We start from the raw sequence: 21,618 nt of genomic DNA, 5'->3' as shown, positions 1-21,618 counted from the left end.
TCGTCATCTAAATTCTCTTTTGAGAAATCATACTCCATTTCGTTTCATATCGCCCGACACAGATTCGAGAGAGGCTCGGACTCGTCTTCGTACCTGCAGTAGAAGTCCGATTAATAGGCGGTCGCTTGATGATGTAAGATTTGAGTAAAGTGACTGAGATGATGCGGTGGTGGCGGTCCAGGTAGAGGACTGTGCTGAGACGCCGTTGCCGACGGCTGACAGACGTACCAATTCCCTAGTTCCGCGCTACGGGCGGAAAGGTGACTCGTGGGTGGTGCCGCGTTGCTCGGCGTCGTCGTCGTCGTCGGGGCTACCGGGACAACCGGTGGTGGTTGAGGCGATTCCGTGTGCCCGGTCACCGACAGGCTGCCACCGCTGCTCGTGCTCTCGTCGCCGTCACTGTCGTATCCGCCGCCAACCTTGCCCTCATTCATCGATACGCCGTGTATCTGAAAAGAAAGAATAGAACGCGGAAGCGTTGATTAACATTTTGCGTTCGTGTCCGGCGATGCACCTTGCACCTACGATCCCAAAGAGTTAATGTCGTTGAATTCGCGAAACATCGTCGAGAAGACTTTTCTATATGAACTTCTACAACAACACTTTCTCAACAAATTCTTTGTTAATACAGTGACAACAATTTGGGTGAAAGAAAGATTCGTTAGAGCAAAACTTAATTTCGTTATGCCAACTAAATTTTATTACTGTCGCGACGACGCTTTGCTACAACAGCAAAATTATTTTTCCCGTGCAACACATTTTTTTTTCCATTACTATATCAACAATTTGTTGTGCCAGCGAAACTTGTTTTCTCCGTGTATGATTTTTTCGCGAGAAACATTGTTTTGAAATTGCTTCTCTTGTGATTATCGAGTCGATGAAAGAGAGAAAACATTGCCCCGATCGCGAAAGCTTGGTCGAGAGTAAGTCAAGAAGCACTTCTATCCTTTTGTTCTATCCTTTCCTCCTTCATAATTCAGTGAGCAAATCTCAAGGACTGCCTTCCGCGAAACACGTCTGCGAAAAATCACGGAGTAAGAACGAGATAGAGAGAGAGAGAGATACAAAAACCTTTCTGTAAAGCTGACCTAATCTAGCCTATCGCATATGTATCTTGAAAGTCGGGTTTTGAACGGTTCTCTTTCTGTCTTTCCACGTCATGATAATTCCTTATTTAGATTCCGTGAAATCGTTCGCGCGAAAAAACGCACGTTGTTGCCTTGGGAATAACTCTCATTCCCTTTTGCTTCCTTTTTATTGTCAGTGAATTCTCCTATTCCTGAATATATTCATAAACGAAATGAAAATTGATCCTGGTGAGAGTAGAATTTTGAAGATGGTCGCACTGAGAAAAATGTCCAACCGGATAATCCAATTAAAAAGTAACAAACGGCGACTAATTTTCCGATTAGGTCGGTAACATCGGTAACTGTATCGAATAAAAGTCATTCATCACTTGATCGGATAATAAAAATCGGATCGATCGGAAATTTTTCTCAGTGCGGTTAATGCTTAACAAATTACGATTAGAATAATATGCACAAGTTTTGTCTCAGAGATCTTATCAAGAGATCATTCGATCGGGAATTAAAAAGTTAGATGAAACGATAGGCAATTTCGAAATACAGAGCTCATTAGATGAAACTGTATTTTGCGTCTCTTTTGCGTCGGTCGACGCTACTCTTCGAACGGGCCGTTTGTTTCACAGTGAAGTAAATTTACGTTCCGCAATTTGCGCAACTTTCGCCACTTTCATATTAAAGATGATCGATCAGCATCGCGACAGTGGCGAAAATGACTTCGATATTTCCGGATTGGATTTTTCACACGTCTTTATTGAAAATCTTTCCGAAATCTCACAGCGATCTGTACAGTCGAAGATCAATTTTGCAACGCGAACGTTGTCTTGAAGAAACTTGCGCATCTCGCAGATGAAACTGTAAAACTTACATCACTTGCGAAATAAGCGGCTCGGATGTAAACGACGGGATTGAATCGCTAGTAGTGCGCGCTCGTTTGCCCATCAAGCTATGTTCATGATTAACTGGAACAGGAGACGCACCTTCATGTGCTTGCGCAGTGAGCTAGGATGCGTGTAGGACTTGTCACAGCCGCTTACTCGACAATTGTAAGGCTTGTCCGATGTGTGAACGTGGCTGTGCTTCTTGCGATCGCTACTGTTAGCGAACCGCCTGTCGCAGCCGCTGTATTCACATTTGAAGGGCTTCTCCCCTAGAAAAGAAAAGAAAACTGGCTTAATAGCATTCTAATGGGACGAATCATTTGAACATCGGTGAGAAATGGTTTTTTGCGAACACGTCGAAAAGTTTTTCAACTGTCTTTTACTTGAATACCGCTCGATAAAGCTCGTGTGTAAATAATACTCGTCGCACTAAGTTCGGAGAACGTTAAGACGTCTTTCAGGTAATAATATGTCCAAACGATATTTCGTCTTTTAGACGTGAATGTTGATAGGAAAAGCCACCGAATCGCGCGCTCTACGTAGGTGTTGACAATTAAAAAAGTGTTTGCGCCCGTTCGTCTCGATTCCCGGTATATCTTGATGAGCAGCGGCGGAACTCCTCTCGATGGCTCCTTCCGACTTAGGGCGCTGGAGGAAAAGAGAGATATCGAAAGATAAGGTCTCCTGCACACGAATGGCCGCCCCGTTGTCGGGGGCGCAGCGAGACCGTGTGGCGTGACTTTTATTTATTTCCAGCGGAAGTTGACTGGAATATATTTTACCCCCGCATTCTACTCCCTTTTCCTCTCTCGAGAAGAGCGGAGACGCGCGAACAGGAAGCGCGAACTTGGCGGATTTTTTATGGGGAATATGGCGGCCGACTGTGTTCTCACCCCCGGACGAGGGGCGAATCGCGGCTGGAATTGGGAATACGTGTCGTTGAAACATATAAACCCGAGACGAGCGCTGAGGGGAGCTCGCGAGAAACATAGATATTTTTTATGCATATACATCTTGGGAATGTGCGAGCGGAAATGTGTCGAGTAGATCCGTCCGCGGAAAATTTTCAACTGCGTTTAATGATTAGAAATAATATCAATGTTAAATAACTGCGCGAGTTTTACCATTTCGTAGTCTGGCGGGAAATCATTCACACTCAGAGAAAAGAATGGTCAGTCTCGTTAAAATTCTAATCATTTTCAATCGACCTATATTTTTCTATTATTCCAAAAAAACAATATGCAATCAAGCAATTATATATTAAACGCTTTTCCCTCAGTATAAACTGACGAAGTAGCAATTATCGTCGAAAAAGAATTCGATTTATTTCGCGACGGATTCGTAACCTGATCTTCGTTGTTTCCGCGGGAGAACATGTTAAGCTTCGTGTCGTTATTCATCTTACGTGTGAAAAACGCGATAAGATTACGGTGGCGGGAGTGACGTATCGTCGCGATACAGATTATATTCAAATCGTTCGGACACGTTGCCGACGGGCATCCGTGGTATGGGCGTCATAAGCGGGCGTCTTAAATATTTATGAAGCAGCGGAGATAGCGGTTCACGCACGACGTCACCTCTTATCTCTCACGGTGGTGCAACTTTGTTTCACTTTCTTTATTCGCCGGCGGAAAGATCTCAATTGTTGAATTTTACGGACACTTTATCTCGATTGCAAATTGCGCAATAACGCTCGCCTACCCCCTCCTTTCTCAAGAAATATATCGAGCTTCATGGCGCGGAAAATCTTTGCAACAATGTGAATAATTATGAATTCATTTTCATACATTATTATTTTGGTACGTATCAGCAGAATTGGAGATCTTTTCGATTCAATATTTGAAACAACAACGTTGTTAATTTGTCAATAATTTTGCTACTGAGTCAGAAAGATTTGCTTAACGATAACGGTACCGTTGTTCAATTTCATCGCATTCCTTGCCCGTGGTGATGTATGGAAAATGAATTAATAATTATCTAGAAAATTTCGTGCACGACGGGCATGCATCCACGTCTCAATCTGTCTCCCCATATCGCAAAAGAGTTGGTCTTGACTTTTTGTATGCGATCTCCACCCATCGATTCACACCTCCTCGAGGGGTCTTCTCGAGCCGATCGAAAGGGGCACGTACGCTCGCGCAGCCAATGCGTCGTCTGGTTAGCCAGCTCGCATAAAANAAAAGGGGCTCCTCGTCTGCCAGGGGGGGGGGGGGGAGCACCGTGACACTCCTTTCCAAAACAGGACGATTAATAACTTTTCAAATCTGTCCCCGGCAGGGTCGTGAGTCCGGGGACCGCTTCGGTAGCGCGCGCGTTGGCAAATAAATAGCAGATAAATAAAAGCGCGCGTCTCTCCTACGTCGTGCATTCTGTCGTGCGCGCGGGGTTGCGTGTGCAGATGGCAACAATATGCCGTGAAATATTGCCGGTGGTCGATGTGTGCAACCGCTACGACGCGCACACACAGAGACCGGTCCCGTGCGTGTCAACGCGAGACTGTGGTGGTGGTCGCGTAGTGTTTGCGTGAATACAGGGTGTCCCATAGGAACAGCGTTTTAATCTCGACGATCAGCTTGAGATCGCTCCCTCTTTAAGTGACACATTGATTGAGTTTTCTGAATTATTAACGAACGACTTTCGTTCCGCTGAAATGTCGTATTTACAACCTGCATTTCTCGCGGAAATTTCAATAAATTTCGTTCGTGTAGAATTTTTAAATTGAAAATTGCGACCGGTCTTCTGAAACAGCCTGTATACACACGACAATGCGAGTCTCTGTGCATCGTATGTCGCTACGCACACGCGTGCGTCCCGGGATACAACGCGCACGAGCGAAATCTGTGGCTACAGAAAGGTCGGACTGTGTCGGCCACCGCGCGTTCACATCCTCGGGCACACATACCAACGCGAAACTTGAAATTCATGGTGCACCAGGTTATACCGTGGTATAGCACAGCCAAAGGGGAACGAAGGGCAGTGTAGGCATCGTGTTATGACTTTCAGAATGGAAAGGCACAATGGCCCAGATCCACGCCGGATAAAATAGTTATTATAATCGTTTTGGCTACGGCTGAAATCGAAGAGCGATACGCGTGTGTAAGTATTATCCGGCATCACGAAGATAGAGCGCCATTTGAGTTCAATGGCTAGATTTAGACCGTGAGCACCCAAATAGAGGAACGAACGAACGAGCGGATCACGATACGTCGATTCTAATCTGTACGGATTCCGAATGGAAGTCCACGTCGTGCGAAATTTAACGACTAATTGACGATCCCCTTTTCTCCGTAAAACGTCCGTTCGCTGTCACTAAAATTTGGGAAGGCCACAAAAAGTCATGAAATGTTGCCGTCGGACGGAAATGTGCTCGCAAAGGCTGGCGCGCGCGCGAGTTCGCCTTTTCTTCGGCAGAACCTTCGAGGAAAACTCGTCGAAAAGTTTTCGGAAAAATGGCCTGCCGAAAAACTCGAGTGATGTATAGGGTGTCATTGTCCAGAAATCTTCCCTCGTACGTGTCCCATAGGATAATGGACGATTTTTCGCGGCGATTGTATTGGTGGAGGACACCAGCTCAGTCTCGCAGTCATTGTTGGAGCCCCTCTCTGCTCCTTCCTTCATCTTCCCGGTCCATTCTCGCGGGCCCCTCGAGTGGATAATTTTCTTGTTATACGTTCGGTATTAGCCAAGATCTCGGAGGTCCCCGTGTCAAGTACACATATCGATTTCAAGCATCGCGATCGCCCGTCCAGATACCGGAAAGTCACTGTGACTCGGTCTCACCGTGAATTAGGATATCGGAGCCGCCCGCAATCTTCGATCTCAGTCGAATTCCTTTTTTTCGCGGCGATCCGCCCTTCATTTCCCCATCGCCGTGTAATTTTCGCCCGCTCGCGAGATTGGTGCTTTTCTTTTTTTTTTTTCACGCCGACCGGACGGAAGTGCGAGTGATAAACGTTGTGATTTAATGAGAACCGGGAGGGTGGACGTAGCACGCACATTCGGGAGGAATTAAAATCTCGAGCCGCGCGCTACGGGAGGGTGATTTCATCGGCGGCTTGTCGCGGGAGAATGAAAACGGTCGCCGCGCGTTAATCATCGTCCGCGTAGCTGTGGGCTCGAAAGTATCGCTCCATGTATCACTGTGAGAGATTCGAATTGCGCAGCGACGCTTTTCGCGGCGATCCATCGAAGTCCGATCACGGCTTTCAATTTTTTTCGCCTCGACGTTCGATCGTTTCCGCCACTTCCAGTCACTCCAGGTACCTCCGATAACGGACCGTTTACGCAACACCTGCTTCGTCGCGCGCCCACCGATTCGTCGGGACAAGATCCCGGATTTGTATTAGCGAGGAACGTTTCCGCACGAGCGCCTGTCTACGAGCGAAGGAAGAGGCCGAAAGGAGGAAAAGGAGAAAAAGAGTGAGACGAGAGATGTCCTGCGAGCGTACTGCGAAGTTTTTGCCGAAGGATGGGCGCGCGCGAAACGAGGAAGCGCAGAAAATTGGNGGGGGGGGGGGGGGGTAAGTCGGCCGAGGGAAAAGAGCGAGGAAAAAAAGAACCGCAGATCCGTGGGTAAACGTAACTACCGGTTGATGCGCCGATCATTCCGCCATGCTGGTTCTGAAAGGGAGAGCGCCATCGGCAGATGTTTCTTTGCTCAAGTAATTCGAGTGTTTGCCCGTTCCCTCTTTCTTTCTCTCCTTCTCTCTCGCTCGCTCCGAGGAAGCCTCACGGGTCTCCATGATATACCCACCTCCCGGTGTCTATTGGAAAGCACGTTGGGCCACTACCTCCAGATCGCGTTGACCCAAATAACGTCCCGATGGAACTAGGCGGATCTCCCTTCCTCTCTCTCTCGCTTAGGAAATGATTACACCGCTCCAGATTTAATTACGCGGCGATACCGTCGCGATGAAATTTCCATCGTAAAACCTTCGGTCGCGCGACGACGAAAGTGATATTGCGCGAGAAGCATCTCCGGTGTTTTTCGCCCTTACCATCCTGTCAGTTAACCCGACGTCGTTTCGCTCTCTCGAAGAATTCGGTAGCCCGGTGTCCCTCGCACGTAGTTTAGAGTCGTATATCCTTGCCCGTTATCTGAGTCGTGATGCTACCGTTGCTCGGATCCTCTCACGCACACGCACGTCCAGTGCGGGGGGACCGCGTTTACACGACGTTTATACGTGTTTATGTAAACGCCGGTCCAGGTCGCGCACACGTGTTGCGGTTGCCGCTGTCGCTGACAACCAATCTCTCCCGTCCCTCTCCCTCGTCGAATATCATTGTCTCTCTTTCTTTCTCTCTCTCTCTCCTTCCGTCTACCTCGGGGTAGAGATCAAACTCGGAGATTTTCAGAAACTGCCGGCATAAAAGATAGGGGCGCCATGGGCCCGGTATGCCGTCGTCCGTTGTCTAGAGTTACCAGGGTCGGCCTATCACTTCCAAAGAACCGGTACGAAGACATCGGTACAGTTCACAGCATCTTTCACGGGATTTCTGTATAGCGGGCGATAAACGAGTTGTCATTAGGGCAGATTATGTCAGATAAGCGTGCCCGTCTTGTGCGGCTAATTATCATTTTATTTATTAGAAGCGGCGCCCTTTCTCTTCCTTCCCGTTGTTTCTTCGATTATCCCCCGTCTGTCAGGCAGTAGTTCGCTGCATTCGAGGTAGTGAAACGCGAAATTTTTAGGGGGCACTGTACGGTCCTGAAGGGATCTTCGCATGCAAAGCGCGCGGTATTTATTCGCGGAAGGTGGCATTTTTCTGGACTGACTCACGTGTGTGTATATAGTTGTCACGTTGCGGGATATCTTTGCACCCATCTAACTCGTAATTGTATATCTTGGCCGCGACAACCGCCCCCGTCTCGCGAAATTAAGGCTACCGGCGGGATCTCACCCGTTTGGCTTTTCGCGTTTTTACGCTCAACACCCAATCGCGTTCGAGGACCCTTCAGCGAAATCTCAAAGAATGTCATTGAAGCGAAAAGTACACGCGCCCCCTTATCCCTTGCTCGAGAGGACCACTGAAAGTCTCGTCAACTTTTGCGCGGTAGCGCTGGAGAAAAATGTACAAACAGACGCCGGGATCCTTAGAGGAAAACGAAATAGGCTCCGGTGGGCTTACACAGAATTCAGCGACGTATTGTGGCAGCTTTGTGCACCGGTGCTAAACGGCACCGCAGAAAGCGCGCGAGAGAGAGAGAGAGAGAGAGGGAGGAAGAAGGAATATGGATGCACGAATGCGAAAGAGGGGCTCGTTAGAGACCCATTGTCCGGTCTGGAAGTTTTTCCACGTCGAATCCGCCGAAAATGCTTTCCAACCGTCGATGATCGTAACACGACAGCCGGAGGCGCGAGAGTAATCGGTCCGAAGAAAACGTCGGCAGATTAGCATTTTGGGTTTCGGAACGAATTGTATTTCGAGCAGCGTCATGTGTATGCATTTATGTGCAGCGCTACTTTTCAGCGCGCTGTTTCTTTCCTTTCTCTCTCGATGGTGCTTCGCTTATCCGTTCCCTCGCGATTATCCCCTGTGCCGTTTCGCTTTTAATACATCGGCCTTTATTCTTCCTTTCCCACAGCTCGTCGCGTTTATTCGTTTATCGAAGGCGGATCGAGAAGGTCGCGCAGTTTCGCGCGACGGGAAAACGACGGAAAAGTTTCGCCCCCTTCTTTTCTTTTTTCCTTCTTTTCGCGGAGTAGCCTGCCAAGTACCCTCGCGAGAGAAGGAAGTTCATGATTTACGTACGGACAGGATTAAGTGGGGAAACCTCGGATACTTGGGAGAGAAAATATAAAGACGAGGGGACGCGGCAAGAACAAGTAAGAAGATACATTAACCTCGCGCGTGGTAACGGCGAGTAGGTAATCTTCGCGTGGAATTTCATTAAACGGCACGGAAATCAAAACTATCTCGTCCCGTTATCGGCGAGAATAGACGCAAAAATGAATTACCGTACGGCGTGATCTCCGCGCGGCAGAAACAATGAGAGGAATGCCGAGTTAAGCGCACTTTAGTCACGGTTAATTTGGTTAGCCGACGTTTAGTCATTAATAGACGCTGGCGCGGGATCGATCGGTATTTATTGACGGTCGATGATTCGACGGTTTCTCGCGTCGATACACTATGTATCATCGATGGATCTTTCATACGCCCCGAGGGAAAGAGAAGGAGAGAGCATGGCAAGGCACTCCGCCGCCCGAGAGGCTGCTCTCGTGTGTGGGCCAGTTTTAGGCTTATTAATGAACGGCTCCGAGCTCTCGTCTAGCGATTAGACGCGAGGCGTGGCGGGAAGATCGCTAAATCAGATCGAAGGTATAGAATCGGCGGCGCGTCGGGAGGGAAATTCGTGTTATCGAGATATGACCGCGCTTAACGCCCGCGAGTTATACCGTCACCGACGGAAAAATGGGTTTCCGGAAGCGAGCGCCCCGTTCGACGTTAATACGATTGCGGTGTGCCGCGCGAATTTATTTGCGAATCGTGACTGCGGGGGTGAGAAACGACGGTGGGGACATCGGGCAGGGTGGAATGGGAGAACATAATGTTTCCCACAGAGCGCGGAGTTGTATATTTTACGATATGGCGAGCAATTTGACATCTCGCGCGAGGCATAATTCACGCCCGTGCAGCCCGTGTGCGTCCTCCTCCTCCTCCTCCATCACCCACCTCCCTTCGCCGGTATGGGATCGTGTGCACCGACACGCGCGCACATGAGGGATCGCCCCACGCACGCGTGTGCACACGTACAACAGACGCGTGCGTCCGAGCGCATCGAAACCATTAGAGGCTCTTCGTAAATATAACGTGGACGGCGACTTCTCTCGCTCCCTTCGCTTATTTTTCCTCTCACTTTATCTCTCGCGTTTCTTTATTCGCTTCTCCGCCTTTTCTTTCCTCCTCATTTTCTTCAATTTCCCCATTCTTTTCTTCCATTCTCTCGCGACGCGAGATGCGTGCGATTGAAAGTGTTAAATTCCAGTCGCTTTAACGCACGGTATTCGGGCGAAATTCATGCTTTTTGCCGGCGCAAAATTAAGCCCTCATGCATTTATGCGCATACGTAAACGCACTTTCGTGTTTTCCCCCTCCGCCCGGATATAATTGCTTGCACTTATTTTTCCCCAGTCTCTCTCTCTTTCATTATTCTTTTTTTTTTATCGCTGATACGCCGTTGGTGCGTGCGTGCACATCGTTTCACAGTTTTGCAATTTTATTTATTAGGACTTTTCACACTTCGGTAAGAATTTTTTTTGCGATGGCAATGATTAATAAGGCCGCGCTTCTGTCGCCATCGAACATCGTCGCTCGCGACGATTGTCCGTTCGTTCAGTCGGAAAGGACTCGCTTCATTCCGCGGCGGATCAGGAGAGGCATTATCAAAAACTTATTACTTCCATTTGATCGCGACGGACATAACGCGCACGAAGCTTTACACCTATTAAGTGGCAATTAAATGCAGCCCTCGCGTGTCGTGACTCTCAAACGAAATATCGCTTGTTAACCGTCTGTTTATTATTCACCGGAATACCGTCGTTGAAATTATTTTCGTATCGTACACCGCGTAATTGCCAAGCAGCTCGCTTGGTGATAAAGCAATTGTGTGCTGAACAAAACGATACGGCACGTAAATTCGTATTATTACGTCGCGTAAATTTTTGCAATTATGTCTCGCGTTGCCGCTTTCGTCAGCTTCGCTCCGTCCGGTTCTTCCCGGAAGTTCCTCGCGTTTGATGAAGAGATCCCGCTTAAAAATCCCTTCGAGAGAGAGAAACGGTTGACATCGCCCGGAACTCCTTGTGAGAAAATTATAACGTGCTACACACTGATAATTTCCCCCGGCTGAAGGTACACGGCGTCGGGTTACGAAATTAAATTACAATACGGAATGGCTGATGTGCCCCGACGTCAAAACGGTCCGAGAGTTGTATCCGTATGATTTTTGACATGGCCCTTCAGGTCAATCCTTGACACGAGTCCGTGGGACAAGGGGCTCGGCCGATCTTGCCGGTAGATTAGAGGAGAAATTTAAAGAGTCTCTGCGCCTGTGTATTGGCAGATATGCACGTAAATAAACGTATCTACTTTTTGTAGCAAGATGCAAAGATATATCGTACTCTTCGGTAAAAATTCCGAGAGACAGGATATCCGCCGATAAATCGTTTCACATCGCCAACATTAGCGAGTCTTGGCTTCCATCCACTTCCACGTGAGAAAGAGAAAATCTTATATATAATCGATGTAATCTCGCGGAATAAATTCGTACATACGTCGAAATATGACATAAAAAATCCTATGAATATTAGAAGCGAGTTTCGTTAATGAGACGAGCGACAATAGGAAGTTTCGCAAAGTGTCTCACGGTCCACAAGGTGGACACGTGGTCACTATTTCGTTACACCGCACTAACGACCTATGTAAATGTTCCATCTGTTGTCTCTTATCATCTTATTCTCTTCGACGACGATTCCACCGTGGACGAAAAGGTAGAGAGACACAAAGTGGGAGAGGGAAGGAACGTTGAGAAGGAGAGACGTCGGAGAAAAGAGGATGGAGAGAAGAGGGCCCAGCATTCCAGAGCCCGGTCTCGACCCGCGACCCTCGCCCCCTAAATCATCCACCGCAGCTAGGCCGCAATTCCGTTTTGTTTTCTCCGCTCCTCTGCTCGTTCCTCTTTTTTTCCTCCCTCTCCCTTTTTTTATTTATCTCCCCTCCCCTTTTCGACCTTTCCTACCAGACCACGGAGACAACCGACCGACCCTTCTTCTTCGTCATCGTAGTTGTCGTCTTCTTCTTCTTCCTCCTTCTCCTCCTTCGTACGCCAATGTTCCGGCGCGTTCTGACGGGAGAGAACTGTGGGAAAAACGTCGTAGACCTGCGCGACGAGGGTGACGGTAATGAGCCCTTCGCACAAATTCGACTTGATCTCGGTCATTGTTCCCGCACCACGTGGTTCGTTAACTTTTGCCGATTTCTTCACACAGAGTAGTCTCGGAAAAGCCTTCCGATCTTCGTTTTACACGCTCGCCGCATTTAAACCGGCACGCACGAAAGTATAATGTTACGGACACTCGATATTTTCTCGTCATTGTACGTCTTTAACGTACGGCGGGGCCGGTATTATTCGACGTGGGCTACCGATGACGACGACGGCGAAACTCGGAATGATTTACCCCGTCTCCGGTTACCCCGCAACAAGAAGCGCAGTGCTTTTCGCGTGCCCGCGGAAGGGAATCGCGGCCTTTAATGATCGCCTTATATGCGACTCGGGAGAATCCACGGATAACCAGAAGACGAAATGATTGAGCAGCCGCCGCGAAGAAAAGAAAGAATCGTTCTGCCGGAGCAGTTCGCACGCGAGGGAATATCGTTTGTCGAGAAACGAAGTTTCTTCTTCTTCGCGGCCGTCGCCCAGAGAATATCACGCGCCAGCGAGGCGATTTAATCATCCGACAAGTATATAACGTTCGTACACACAGACCTTCAACAGCGCGCTTTCGCGCTTATACGATAAATTCGATTCCGATTAAACTCCGACGAGGCGAAAAATATCACGTGCGAGCAGAAACTCCCGGCCGCTAATAAACGTTCGGTGCGGCGGACTTTTTCAAGAATGGCAACATTAGCCCGCGGACGTCTGGCTACAAACAGAATAACATACAGTCGCTTTAGCGGCGCTTAATGCCTCCGTACTATTTTACAACAGCGCGCGCCGGTTCTCTCGCACCTTCCCCAACCTATATCCAGTCCCAGGAGGGAAGGCAATAAGAACGGAAAGAAGGAACGAACAGAAGAGCGAGCGAAGTTATTTTCTTGTCGAACAGCTCATCCCGCTGGAAGATAACCAGAAATGTTTGATTTCTTTCATCTCCCCCGTGTTTAGCACCTACGCATTTGCGTCAGCTGAAACCGAGCGCGGGAACGTCGTAGGTATCTTGGAAAAAAAAGAAAAAAAACGCACGATCGTAACATAGAGGAAAATGAGTATCCACGCGATATCCGAATTCATCGAAGGCTCGCGATTCCCTTTCCACGATTACATATAACCGCCTACATTTGCATACGTTGCCGAACGGTTGTTTCGTTCCGCGAGATTTTGCATTTCCATCGCGAGTACGCGATAAAAACGCGGCGAGATTTTTCGCTCTTCTACGGTAGAATTTTAATTGCCGGTTGGGAGAGGAAACGATCGTTAAATCATCGATTTCGTATGTGTGCGACGTTAATGACGGGAAGCGATTTTACGCACACATCAATCTCGGCCAACTGGGTGAGAAAAAACACCTCGTTATTTTTTCAGCTGAGTGATCGAGAGACCAGCCGTTGCTAGACCGCGGGGTCTATCGCCAAAGAGTACGCCCGCATTTAGAGGGGTAATTAACCAGTCTTGCGTTTGAAGAAGCCACTCGCGTGCCGCTCGACTTCGCGGGTTTCACGCTATCGTCCGGTTGTCATCGACCAATCTTTTACGTTTTTATTAGCCCGTCTGTCAGCCAAATTCCAATTTTCTAATTTTGCCAATAAATTTCTCGAGTAATTTTTAGCTTGGCACACTGTTTCGGAGAATTTTGCTTTTGTTTAAGGATGCGTCGCCCGTAAATCACAATAATTATAGAAAAATTAGCTTACGTTGTGACACGAGAAGTTCGACATCGAGTAATTCGCATCATTCCACCTCAAGGGAGATTGAAATTAGTTTGATAAGAATTCGATGAAATTTGCACCGCGTGTACAGGTCCGTGATAGCTTTTTTGAGTGCAGAAACAAGTGAAAAAGTTAGGAAATACAGGTAGAACGTGCGTGGGAATGCAGTGTTTCGGTAAAACAAGCTAGAAAAAAAAGATGATGGGAATTTGTGGACCTGGCAAAGGGTCAACCGTTTCCTACGAGACAGAGATTCCAAGGAAGAAGAGAGACACGCGTTGTTTCTTAATATTCAATCCTTACATGCTCTCGACTTTTGCGCGAAGTGAGTTATACAATTTTTATAGACCGCCGCGAGGCAAATTGACGGGTTAAGGATGCACTTCCGACAGCCTCGTTGGGCCATATGGCCGAGTAGATCGTTAGAGCTATCCATAGGTGAGAGAACGCCGGGGGCGACGACTAAAAGACGACCCGGCTTGCAACAAATCTTTCTGTCTAAATCAGTTTCGACCGAGATAAGTGTTTCGGGCATCGGAGAATGAGGAAGCAGGGACTCGCGATGAATGAGGTGGTATCCGATACGCCAAATTGTTATTTTCGTCGGATTGCAGTCAATGTTGCGAATCCGTTCCGCACAAAGCGCTGCGGAAATACCAAGTTTTGCGCTTCTATGTTGTCAAAGATGAGCGAGCGCGCCGTGTCGAGCGATCGATGAAGGTGTGGGCGGTCAAGTAACAAAGCGCGCGGTATAATCAGGAACGTGGGGGTGCTTTTTTATTGGCGGCTGCTTTTCGAGGTGCAGGCGCGAAGGACTGTCTCGCCCTTATCGACCCACGGGCTTACTCGTGGGCTTTTCCGTGCTGTTTACCACGCTGGCAATACCCGGCTATTTATGCCGCGTATAAAATCCTCGCGATCGGACGCTATCCTTTTCGGCAGCATTAGCATATGTCTTTTTCTTTGCTTTCTTTTTCTTTTCGAGCTCGCAGCACTCGTTGAGTGAAATCTGTGAAAAGCTCTCAGAGATTACCAGAAATTCATCATATTCATCATTGATATATCAACGTTAATATATCGGATTGGTTCGTTGTGTGTTATGTTGAATAAAATTAGAAACGAAAGTATATAGTTGTGATCGTTTTTGCGAATAAGAGAAGTAACATCGATTTGGCGTTTTTTCAAACATTTATCAAATTCTTTCCTTTTTTTGCTTTGGAGAGACAGAACATTGACCAATTTTTTTATCCATCAATTTAATAAGGATATGAAATACCTTCTTTCTTTCATCCAATCCTCTCACATTTTCGGTCAAAAAATTACTGTTTTAGTGTTGTTCGATTTTTTCCAGTATTTTTTTTTCCGAAATATTCGAAATTATGAATTTTCCCCTTTTCACTAGTATTTTTAAAGCGATTGATGAAACAAAAAATATTTTTCTCAAAAGATGATGTTTAGAAGGTTTAGCGTTGGAAGTTTTTTTTTTTTTTTTACCGTTCGTGTCCATTTCTACCTTATAAAGGGAGACGATATACTTCGCTCTCGCGTCGATATTGAAGCAACTTCCTTCTCATTCTTTTTATCAGAAAATGATTGTCCATATTATAATATTATTTGTCTCTCGTTTATTATTCCAGTATCTAAGGTATAAAAACAAACGATCACAAATTAGACCGGAGCATTCGTGAATTTCAGTTAATGTTCGAGGTCGCTGATACCAGAAAAGCAATAGACGTTCCAATCGATCCGCAATCAGTACGGAGCGTACAAACTGCTCTCAACTTTGAACCGTTTCTATCTCTCTCTCGTTGGTGATGGTGACGCAGATACCCAAGGATCTATCGATCTTCGTGAGCTGTTCTCGAAATCGCAGAATTGTACATATCTGTCAATTGTATACGTATCCGTCGTTGGAACGATTGCGGTCGTCTAGCGATTTCACGACGCCGCAGCGTTATCTCCAAATCGAATTTCTCGGTCCGATCGAGGTGTGCGCGCGCTGGCTTGTTCCATCGATCTTCCAGACAGAAAGATTCCGATAAGTTCGTCGATACGATGATAATCTCACGCCGGCATCGATCTTCCGTCCGATCGACGCGATGCCGCTATCATCGTTCCTAGAGGCATTTCTGGTCGGTTGCGCAAAACCTCGCATAAATTTCCGACCGGTCAGTGAAAGTGTGTCTAAAAATGTTCCGTCGACTTTTTCCTTCCGCGGTAACGAAGAGTAATTCGCGTCTTTGTTGAGTTTCGCAAGTTTCTGTCGGGGGTTAACGCGAAACTTACTCTCTGATCCGTCGTGCGCGATAAACTTTTCGGCACCGATGCCGTTTCACGGTCGAGATGCTATCGCGAGAGATGGCTTTGCGGTAAAATCCATCGTCAGATGTAGAAGCGTATCCCTGTTTAAACTGCCGATTTCCAGCCGGTGCAGTGGTTGGCTGAGCAAATATCGTCTCGCGCACCGCTCCTCGTTACTCTTTCACGTGCGGCCTCGTACTTCTCATAATTTCTCGTGGCCTTTCCATCCCGCTCTCTCTCTCTCGTCGCCCTTTCTCCTCCTCTTTCCGTTTCTCTCGGTCGCTCGAAACGCGTTTTTCGTACCCTCGACGTTCCACAAAGCGACGGACCCGAGCGAACCACCGACTCTACTCTCCCAACGCCGCCGTCTCTTTCCTCCTCTCTACCTCCCTTCTTCCTCGCGACGTTTTATCGTCCTCTCCGTCGCGCACTAAGCACGTAAAAATACACCGGCCTCCGCCGAGAGTAATTGCCTTTACGCCGGCGGCAACTCACGGCGCGGCACGATCGGATCGGTAACTCCTCCGTTTCTGGAGGACTCCGTGACTTCCGACGAAATAGTGGTAGCGACGACGTCGTACGTTGCTCTGAGAGAGGGAGGGTTACATGCAGCGTATGCAATTGTAACGACTGGGGAAAGTCGAGCGAAGAAAAATAACGGAAGGAATCGACGAGGAGCGAGAGCACTTCGTTTATCGTCACCGCGCGACAATTAAGGGTTCGCCGGAACCGGTTCGTATATATTTTTTTTTTTTCGTACGCGTTGCAGCTCGAGTAAGTAGCCATTTACTCGCAAGGCCCCTCTTCGACACGCTCGTCCCCTACTTAACGCTTATTCTACAACACCCCTCGGCGACTCATCCTGTATCATCCCCCTATTCTCCGCGTCTAACCCTCGAAAAATCCTGACCAATGCCGTACAAGCCGTGGGATCCATTGTCGATCGAGCCAATCGCCGCTCTTCGTTCCACGCACACGCGAGATCGGCTTTACGCGTAACAGACTATTCTTCGTATCTTTTTGCCGGGAAGGAAGGGGGGGGGGGAAGAAGGAGTAAGCTGCTTTAAAATGCATATCAATTTGGTCTAATGACGAACGCCAGCGCATCTGCGGATTAATAGGGCCGATCTTCCCCGATGAGGAGAGTGAGAGCCCGTTTGATTTTCCCGATCGCTCGGTGAGCAGATTGCGACCGGTTAACAGTTAGCCTACGATTTGCTCTTTATGTCGAAGAGACCGACGACGATAATTTAGTCCGCTGCATTGTGGTAGCTACGGCCGGTGTTTCGATGCCGCGACTCGAAATCATTTCTATGCTAATGGCCGCGGCGTACCATCTATCATCGTTAAACGCAACGTCACCGAGTCCCGTACTTGACTATTTGCGCTTGGAATCCCTCATGGTGTCAAAGCGTCATTATAATATCGCGGTGTAATCTGAAACGGTCGTGCTGTAAAAATCGCTCCTTTGTGCTGCAAGATTGCGTTGTTTAGAGAATATCTGGCGACTACCTCGAAGAGTACCTACTCGGTAAAGATATCGATAATCTAACGAGATAGATGCCGAGACGGAATAGACGCGTTGGTCCGTTCAAATTTGCCCGACGGGAATACACGACCGTCTGAATAGAGAACATGCCGAGGAAAATATTTACCATACCACTCGCTAAGCGACAGAATGCCGCTGCCAAATCGTATTTACGTGTTTCGACAGCGTGGAAAAAAGAGGAGCGGGCGCAAAGAGGCATATAATAACGTGTGTGTTCACGGGCGAGGTGAAAACAATGCGTGAAGCCGTGCATGGATCGTTTCTCGAATTTATTTCAACGAGGGTCGCGTGAGCCTCGTCGTTGCCACGTAGGCGAGCAGAAGTGAATTCAACTCGTTGCCTGCTGATCGTTTTCAACCAAGTTTTTTACGCACCTTTCTTCTTGCACGAGCGTCGTGTTATTTAAACGAGCGGTTGCAAATCGTGCGTCCGTGTTGGATGAGAACATTTTCAAGTCAGTCAAGACTTTACAGCTGCACTTTCCGAACCTATCTCGCAATCATTTTAAGCGCAGACGGTGCAACTTGAGGCAGCCATAAAAGATATCGTATTGATAGAAAATTGTAATTAATTTCGGCGCCAAATATATCCTTTAGTCATAAAAATTGTTCTAGCGCGTTCTAGCGTTCTGTAAGCGCATTACTATAGTCATGTGATAAACCTTATATGCATGTTGCTACTATATGGCACCGAAACTAACTGTAATTTTCTGTCGGTGCGTTAAAGATCCCTCAATATTTATAACGAACATATAAATATCCAGACGATTTTGGAGCGGCTTCAACCGCTCTATAAGGGGACAATAGTTGCTGCAACAATATCTCAACGCGCCGCATAGGGTGGCAAACAGCGTCGATCTGGGCGAGTCCCAAACTGTCAACCGAGGAGGGACAGGGGGTGCCACGGGAAAGAGAGCTCTACAATGGCGTCGGAAGGGTGGCGTTTGTTATAAATGAAAACGAAATTTAATCACACGTGATATACTGCTGGTCCCCTCCCCTCCGACGCACGCGTTACGACGATGAGCGCGCGAATCCGCATCGTGCGAACGAAAATACGAGCACCTGCGTGTGTAGTATACCCCCGCGCGATTTCATTATTAAAAGTCATTAAGAGCGGGTGGGCGAGCGAAATAATATACATATCCGGCCGTATGTTTATGTGTGATAGATCTCTTCGTGTTGACTACAAGTTTCTCGGTGAAACATTGCCGGTTTATACGCGGTGATGGTTGCTCGGCGAATATTCGGGGATATTCAGTCGCACGCACGGAAAATCCAATCGCGTTACGTGAACGGTTGAGAAATTTCCGAATGCTGTAGATTGTTACGGACAGTTTCATCGTGACGGAAGAGAGATTCTTCTCTAATGTAGGTACAAACATCCTGAGTCGTGTTTACGTCCTCGTGGATTATTTAGTAGATAGAATTATGTTAGATCGGAATATTTACAAGTTGGCGGAATTTTCCACTGGAATCCAAGAATTCTTGCATTTCCCATACTATTTATTGTTTACTTTTTTTCTTAATGATCAAATCATTTCTATTAAAGATCTTTTTAGAGAATATATTATTTTTAGTGACCTCAGCGATTATTACGTAACGCGTTGACATAAACTTTAAGCATCTAATAGATTATACAATCATGTTAACAACATGCATCCGTTTACTATTTTGTAATTATTGTGGTTAATTATAAGAGCAAATGATTGGCCAAGAGTGGAGGAGAAAGCGATAAGATCACACGGTGAAATGAGTAAGTTTAGAGAGAGAGAGAGAGAGAGAGAGGAATCCGAGACGTCTAGCCGTCGGATGAGCACGCTCGAATAAATATGTAAATACAATGTCCGCGGGCATAAAACGACACGATATACGGTCCGGTAATTTCTAAACTGCGCTCCGAAAAATTCTTGTCATCGTAAACAGCCGGTTGATTATATTGAAACGGCGCGTCCTCATGAGACAACTAGGGCAAAAAGAGAGGGATAATAACTTATGCGGTCCTCCTCGGTAGGAAAGCGAACTTTTTCCCGGCTTTGTCCGCAACCTTCGGGAGCAAGTGGTCGTTCTCGAATTAATCATTCTCGCGCACGGCCGTTTCGAGAATGACTCACGCCACGAGGCGGCCGGTTTACATAATTTATGCGATTTGACGGGGCAGACACAGGGGCTTTCGAGACGAATCGGTTCGTGGAACTTTTGATTCGGATCTAAGCATCGCGATGGGATCCGAGGAATTCCCGAGGATGGAATCTGAGAAAGCGCCGCCGGTAGGATTTCTCTAATTGGATGTCGTCGCTCGATATCGCTACTCACCGGTGTGCGTCCTCTTGTGTATCTTGAGATTTTCCGACCTGGCGAAGACTTTGCCGCAGTTCGGGTACGGACAAGGAAAGGGCTTCTCGCCAGTGTGCACCCTTATGTGATTGACGAGCTTGTACTTGGCCTTGAAGGCTCTACCGTTACGCGAGCAGCCTTGCCAGTAGCACGCGTGCGTCGTGCACTCGGGTCCGCCCACATGTTCCACCGTGAGATGCGTCACGATGTCGTGGAGGCTGTTGAAGCTCTTGCCGCAGATACTCTTGCTCGGCCCGTCCTGGTCCATCCACATGCAAGACATGTCTTGACGTTGGCCGCCGGCGACGGCGACGGCGCCGATCGGGCCGCCACCACCGCCGCCGCCGGCGCAGTTGGTCCTCACGTACCTCATGAAGGGAGGATGCCCGTGGCCCACGACCGGGTGTTGCTGATGGTGGATGGACGAGGACGTCAGGTGAGACGCGGCGATGTACTGGGGAGGCGGTAGCCTGGAGTCCTGCGGATAATGCGCGGCGTAGTGACCGGCCGTCAACGGATGCTGGCCGGGATGGTGCGGGAATTGCTGCATCGTCGCGGCGGTGCTGTCATGGTGCAGCTGTGGGAACAGGCCTAGGCCGCTCTCCGGAGTGGCGGGACTCGCCGTCGAGAACTCGTGTTCTCGTCGCAGAAGGAACTCTCGGGTGTAACTCGGATGGTGGGTCATATGGTGGCCCATGTGCGGAGTCACGTGGGTAGCCGTGTGAGGATGATGCGACGGATAGGCCTGGTGGTGAAAGTGATGGTGGTGCTGTTGAGAGGACGCCTCGTCCGGGGCCGGTTGAATGCCGATGTCGCTCGATCCTCCGGTCGTGCCGCTGGGCGAGAGTTTCAGGCTCAGATTGCTGAGCGGGTGAGCTGGCACGCCGTCGAGGTAACCGTTCATCGTGATGAGCTTGACTTCGGGGAATTATCACAAGAAAACGGTACGCGATATTATCATCTAAGCTCCGATTTTATATACATATATTTATATGTACTGTAAAACAGAGATCTGAAAAAGTTCACACGCCGCGCGTCATTAAGTCCACGGCTCGTGTGCACTTGGTTCGAAGTTCAATGGTCTTTTGCGTACGGTTTTATACGCAGCACAGTCCATCGTCGAGTTCCTCGTCGAAGTATTCACGAGTACTCCACAATAACGCATCGCGTCTCATCGCGTTGCGACTAGCATGCAAGTCCACGTTTATCACACTGTCCCGTCCCTCTCATCGCGAGCCCCGCGCACTTTTGTACTTCCGGAGCACCCGTCCCGTGTTTCAGCCGACACGATACGCAAAAAGTCAACACCGTCGTTCGCGTGAGGACGGCGCGCCGTGGTAGTCCCGTCGAAACAGAAAAGCCGAAATACCCGTGGTGCTCCTTGCTGCGTTCACAGCAGGACTGAGTAAGGACTCGCCGGCACTCGAGGGCCGACTCGGCCGATTTCGGATCTTCCATCTTCCTCGGAGCAACGCACACACGTTCTCGTCTCCTCGTGCTCTTTGTCGCTCTGTCGTATCCTTCTTCGGCTTCTCCCACCACCTTGCTGTTGACGCCGCCTTCTCTCCCTACTCGAGCCATGGCTTTACCATGCGGACGTGGGCACGGGCTCTGCCACTGGCAAGCGTTCCCTCGTGGATACCAGCGCACCATTGGTGCTGATGGATCACTTATTATCATTGGAGACCCGGGTAGCGAGGCACGCGCCAATCTACCGCGGCCAGATGGGCGGTTGTGCCCACCAAGGCGCAAGTCAGGATCGGGTTTACGCTCTACGCCCATCGCGGCGGGACTACCTCTGGGCGTCGCTGTTGCCGTGA

At 48.4% G+C, this 21,618-nt stretch overlaps 2 protein-coding genes across 2 annotated transcripts in view; one reads left to right on the top strand and one right to left on the bottom strand.

Moving 5' to 3' along the window:
• The window catches only part of LOC106748936 (ancient ubiquitous protein 1-like), a 118,402-nt gene that overhangs the window by 36,963 nt on the left and 59,821 nt on the right, over positions 1–21,618 (top strand). The gene's annotated exons all lie outside the window — the stretch shown is intronic.
• On the bottom strand, positions 68–20,702 carry LOC106748934 (zinc finger protein ZIC 4). Its single transcript, XM_014627884.1, has 3 exons — positions 19,778–20,702; positions 2,063–2,232; positions 68–449 (listed from the first exon to the last, which is right to left on the bottom strand). The coding sequence occupies exons 1-3, from the start codon at positions 20,700–20,702 to the stop codon at positions 111–113; spliced, it is 1,434 nt and encodes a 477-aa protein (XP_014483370.1). The 3' UTR covers positions 68–110.

This window comes from Dinoponera quadriceps, unplaced genomic scaffold (assembly GCF_001313825.1).
Source record: "Dinoponera quadriceps isolate SergipeBrazil2010 unplaced genomic scaffold, ASM131382v1 scaffold3271, whole genome shotgun sequence".
NCBI classification, from domain to species: domain Eukaryota; kingdom Metazoa; phylum Arthropoda; class Insecta; order Hymenoptera; family Formicidae; genus Dinoponera; species Dinoponera quadriceps.
Note: the sequence above shows the minus strand (reverse complement) of the source record. Positions and strands in the feature narration are given on the sequence as shown.

Excerpts from the sequence above, each read along its gene's own strand:
- LOC106748934 (XM_014627884.1), bottom strand. The coding sequence starts at position 20,702 with ATGAACGGTTACCTCGACGGCGTGCCAGCTCACCCGCTCAGCAATCTG. Across the intron at positions 2,233-19,777 it reads ACACAAGAGGACGCACACCG|GGGAGAAGCCCTTCAAATGT; the intron begins GTGAGTAGCGAT and ends TTTCTTTTCTAG. Across the intron at positions 450-2,062 it reads CACTGCGCAAGCACATGAAG|ATACACGGCGTATCGATGAA; the intron begins GTGCGTCTCCTG and ends CTTTCTTTTCAG.